The sequence below is a fragment of the Heterodontus francisci genome, chromosome 5, assembly GCF_036365525.1.
Source record: "Heterodontus francisci isolate sHetFra1 chromosome 5, sHetFra1.hap1, whole genome shotgun sequence".
Lineage (NCBI taxonomy): Eukaryota > Metazoa > Chordata > Chondrichthyes > Heterodontiformes > Heterodontidae > Heterodontus > Heterodontus francisci.
This window is the reverse complement of record NC_090375.1, coordinates 96,404,213-96,409,134: the sequence shown is the minus strand read 5'-3', so window position 1 is coordinate 96,409,134 and position 4,922 is coordinate 96,404,213. Positions and strand designations below refer to the sequence as shown.

At 38.9% G+C, this 4,922-nt stretch overlaps 1 protein-coding gene across 1 annotated transcript; it reads right to left on the bottom strand.

The window, feature by feature from the left end:
• Nucleotides 1-640: 640 nt before the first annotated feature.
• Nucleotides 641-4,631, bottom strand: LOC137369971 (pancreatic progenitor cell differentiation and proliferation factor-like protein). The gene is made up of 5 exons (XM_068031814.1): nt 4,191-4,631; nt 3,924-4,036; nt 2,614-2,697; nt 2,431-2,527; nt 641-1,996 (listed from the first exon to the last, which is right to left on the bottom strand). The coding sequence occupies exons 2-5, from the start codon at nt 3,979-3,981 to the stop codon at nt 1,984-1,986; spliced, it is 252 nt and encodes an 83-aa protein (XP_067887915.1). The 5' UTR covers nt 3,982-4,036; nt 4,191-4,631; the 3' UTR covers nt 641-1,983.
• Nucleotides 4,632-4,922: the final 291 nt, after the last annotated feature.

Here is a 4,922-nt window from a genome sequence, read left to right as displayed (position 1 = left end):
CCAGAAATAGACAAGGCACAGTCTGACCAAAGCACTGCAGTTTATCACAACTGGTACCTGTCCTGTTGTCCAACATTATTCCTTTAAAGATGGTACATTTGCCATTGATCTGACATCTTCCTTAAATCCATTTAAACTATTTCACTCTCATTTATTACAGTATTACATCAATCGCCCCCCTCTCTCTACAACCTCCTCCAGCCCTACAAATCTAAGATCTCTGCACTCCTCACTATTTGCATATTCCTGATCTCCAATCACTTCACCATTGATGGCTGTGCCTCGAGCTGCCTTGGCCCTAAGCGTTGGAATTTCCACATTAAACCTCTGCATCTCCATCTTAAGTAGGAATTAGAAAGTTAGTGGAAAAAGAAGAATATTATAAAGTTTTGGAGAGTGAGGAGTGGGATAATGAGGTGGTTAATGTGAAGGAAAATACCACTGCAGACTTGATGGGCTGAATGGTTGTTTATGTGTTGTAGAATTCTATAATTCTATGCCAGGACTCTGAAATAGAATCATAGAAATTACAGGAAAGGAGGCCGATCAGTCCACTGCACCTGTGCCAATAATGGCTCTGCAACTGAAGCTATCTTCTCTATTCCCATTTGGGTAACAATAAGATTTTGAGCCACAAAAGTTTGTAAAAAAAAAGTCTATTTTTATTATTTAAAAAATATTTTAAAAATGTTCCACAATTATTTCAGTAGAATAACACACCAGCAGGTAAATTTTATCATTTAGTGCTCCTGATGCAGAGGTTGCTGCAGTGGGGTAGATGTGAAGAATTCAGGAGCAGGGATCAGCCTGGCAGTCCCAGGTTTTCCTTCAAATAATTAGAATCAAATCTATTCCTGAGGCTCCTCGCTGGGAGAACTGAAGCTGTAATTTTTTTCCCATAGATACATCTTCAGCACAGGCTGTTGTTCTCGTATTCTCAGAGAATGACAACTTCAGCACGGACATAACACGAGCAGTATTGGATCAGCCATCCGTTAAACACCCTCAACAATTCTCCATTCCATTCACTTCAATACCTCTAGTTATCTCCCCTCACCAAAGTTAAAAGTTGCCCCCCGGTGGATAATTAAAATGCACAGTTTAAACTTCAAGCATGTACAAAAAGACAAACAGTTTTGTTCAGACTTTTACATACTGACTCTTGAAATCTAGTGCATCAATGTATAAGAAAGTATCTCTTACTCCCATTGAAAAAAAATGCATGTACAAAACAGAATTTCTCACTTTGCATTCATACCAACATTTTCACTAAAATTAACAGAAAGAATTGTATCCCCTTAGTGGCGTGTGGCATAAAAATATTGCAATAATTATTTCTTTACTTTATTGCAAAAAAATTCAGCTGTGCTGTATATTCCCAGTGCTTGGTAAAACAAAAAGGTTTTCTTATACATGATGGGCTGTGGGTACCCTCATTCAGAAGCTTACTAGGCAACTCAAGAACAGTGTTAATAATTAAATATAAATGGTATACAATAAACAAATGAAGTATAAATATCAATTCCAAATACTATGAAAGACACTGTCAGTATACTGCTAGATGGAGACATTAGCCAATGTCTTAATCATGTCAACATTTGTTTCTACACAACAAAAGAATTATCCTGAATTGTGCCAAATATTGAAAACATTCATTTAATCCAAAACACAACAAAACCTTCAGTTTCTGAAATTAGTTTTCCCCTTCCCTAAATCGAAACACATTTTTAAAATTATTTTTTTCGTAGATTACTGATGTGCTCCTTGATAAATCACCTTGGTCAGTTGAAGAATGATTAAATAGCAACACTGCTGATGGAAACATCACTTGCTTCTCGAGATAGGCTTGAGTTATTTCATGGCAGTTCAAAGTTTGTCCCCTGTAAACTGCAACCAAGTCCCTGAGCTAGTAGCAACATACTACCAAATACTATAAATTAAAATCTAATCCACAGAAACCAAATGTCCCAGAATCATCCTTGATCAACGATGACCACTGTCAAAAAAAAAGAAACAGTTCATTCCCTTAAAAAGTTTGTTACTTTTATTGAGGTCAATAATACAATCGCAACACCTTATTAGTGATTACTCTGAGATATTTGAGAATAACAGTGAGGAAATATTTAGAAGGGGTGAATTTTCTTGGAACTGCTCCTGCATCATTAAAATTATTTCCCCTTGTTTATTTATGTATAGAAATGTCAGTTATATTATATTTATTTAGGTTCTCAAATGGTTTAGCTCTCTGGAAAAGGCTTTGAAAATCCCTCCAACAGAGACCAAACTGCATTTGCATGACTTTGGGCGTTAATCAGCCACTCATTATACACTGCTCTCTATTTAAAATATTGGTTAACACCCATTTCACACCATTGTCCAAAATCAAAATTACCCTCAGAGGTTTTTCATAGTTTATGACAGACTCCTTACCTTCCCGCAGATAGCTCGGTGTTAACAGGGTGATGAACAGTCTCACAGTTCAGAAAGTTCTTTAACCACCAACATTTCTCCAATGTAAGAAGAAATCCTGAGCACAGAACGGAAAACAATTATGAACTGGAAAACAAGAGCAGGAAATGCTCTGAATTAAGTTTTAACAGCTTTTGTTATTACCTTGATGGGATTTTTCATGCTCCATGACATTCTCCAAACAGCATGAGCCATTGGAGGCCACACCTGAACTGGAATTAAGTCGGGCTGGAAAAAAATAGGAAAATTACAAGATAAAACTTCAATTTTCTAGAAAGATAAGATTGTTCACAGAAATACAAAACATAACTATTATACCCATTATGCCCAAATCTGTCATACTCAAAACACCCCCAGTTCCCAATTTCCCCCATATATTAAAATATATTTCACTGCTCTCACTCATTAATAAGAGGTGAGGGAATGTTATTGGCCATCTGTGGGCTATCCCAGTCTCCACCACATTCTGAAACTATACTATTTCAGAGGACCTGCAATATTTCCCACAGTATTTCCCAATGTTCACTCGCTGCAAGGTCAATAAAGAGTTGTACTATACAACTGTGTATGAATAGCTGATAGGGCTGGCAAATGCAGTGGCAGGAGGAGCACTGGAATAAATCAAATCAACACCATTATCAATCCACAAGATTAACTCCCAGGTTTCAAGCACTCCCACTTTGGGATGCATAAACATAAACCTGGGGATCACAATTAAAACTTTAATTCAATGTCGGGGGTGGGGGGGGGGGTGGGTGGGGGGGAGAGAAATAAAATCTTTTTATATAAAATATAAAATATTTTATTACACTGGCATCACACCCCCACATTAGGGAGCTATGAATTATACTCATCTCCCAGGATTGAAGGTCACTGTTTTGACATTCTGGTCTGGTTCGAGTTGTCACCTTTTGCCAGGTCCAAAACAGACTTTGGCTGATTTTGTGCCTGCAGTCTCTTTTAATGATACATTTAAAGTTGAGAAAAATTATAGCAAAACAGTATGAACTTCAGGTTTGCTGCAATCTCTGGCTAGATCACATCCAAACTAATGCATTCCACATAAGTTAAAAATGACTTGTTTGATTTGCAATTTAGATTTTCTTAAAAATACTGATAACTAAGAATAGTGGAAAGTTCACTGCTGCAATATATTTGTGGTAAGTGCAAGTCCAGTAGTCTCATTAATGTAACAGGCAGAAAAAACACCATCCAAAAATGTTTATACTGCTTTTCGGTGACACCTTTTCACTTTCAGAAATCTGAAACTTGACCAGCTCATGGTTAAAGTTCTCATATCAGAAGAAAAACTAACATTCAGCTCTGCTTGGTGTACAGTAGCCGGCAAATTCATCCAAGCTTACAAAAAAAAAAATCAGTGGCTAGTTTTGGTAACTCTGTATGCCCGTTCGCAAACTTAATACACATGGCGGTGTTATTGTTTGAACATTTACCTCTATAATACTGCTGCCGTGCTGCAAGCAAGCAACCAGCTGAAGGAACAGATGCCATGGCGATAGAAGAGCTGGACCTGAAAGATTCCCCTGGCGACTCAAGTGGTCTGATCCTGAAAATAACAAAAAGGTTTAAAAACCACTAAAACATTTTGGACAGCTACTGCTGAAACGCACAGACTTAACTGGCAACGCCAACAAACATGTACCATCAAGGAAATGGCAGCAAACAAAACTCAGGATTGAAGTGCGAATGATTGTACTTACACTTGTCGGGACACAGAGTGGAGGGGAGTCACTGGATCAATGTGCCTGTGCAACACCGTTTTTGAGCAGAAAGTTTCCTCACACTTGGCAGCAACGAGCTGACTGAGTCATTGTTGTGGGGCCGGCTTTTATAGCCGCTGATGCTTAGCAGCCTTTCAGCATTGGGCTGTGTGCTGTGTGGCACGTTGACTGCGCTGAGTTTCAGCCAGCTGGAAGCAGACGGAAGAAACAACCAGTTCAGACCAGAAATAGCAGGATGTGGAACTCCAACCAAGCACCAAAGTCCAATGAGAGCAGAGTCCGAGTCATCGGTGGCTCAGCCCGAGGGCACGGCTGGGAACCAGAAGAGCACAGTTTGTGCAGTCATCGGCCGTCTCACTTTCCCACTCGTCGTTTCACATTTGGATTTCGCTGCTTCCCGGCTATGTCTCTGGAGGCCCGCAATAAGAATAAACTGGGAGGAAATATCAGCGCAAAGTGTAGTTAGTAACAAGAGGGAGGGTGGAATATGGATCACGTCAAAATAAGCTGATGCAAAGTGACAGACCACACTGCAATATACAGTCAGCTGATGTTTACATCATGTTGACGGCCCTTTGCAGTCTGAAGATGCAATAGTGAGTCCAGTGAAGCTTAAATAATGTAGTTGGGATTTATAATAAATTATTAATTCCACAGCTGTTAAATGTTAGTGCCAGTTATGACTTGCAAAGTGATATTTTATAAAGATTA

Bases quoted from the DNA above. Each gene is read 5' to 3' on its own strand.
- LOC137369971 (XM_068031814.1), bottom strand. From the start codon at position 3,981: ATGGCATCTGTTCCTTCAGCTGGTTGCTTGCTTGCAGCACGGCAGCAG. The intron at 2,698-3,923 runs GTAAATGTTCAA...ATTTTTTTCCAG, and splicing joins ACGGCAGCAGTATTATAGAG to CCCGACTTAATTCCAGTTCA. The intron at 2,528-2,613 runs GTAATAACAAAA...TTCTGTGCTCAG, and splicing joins GCATGAAAAATCCCATCAAG to GATTTCTTCTTACATTGGAG.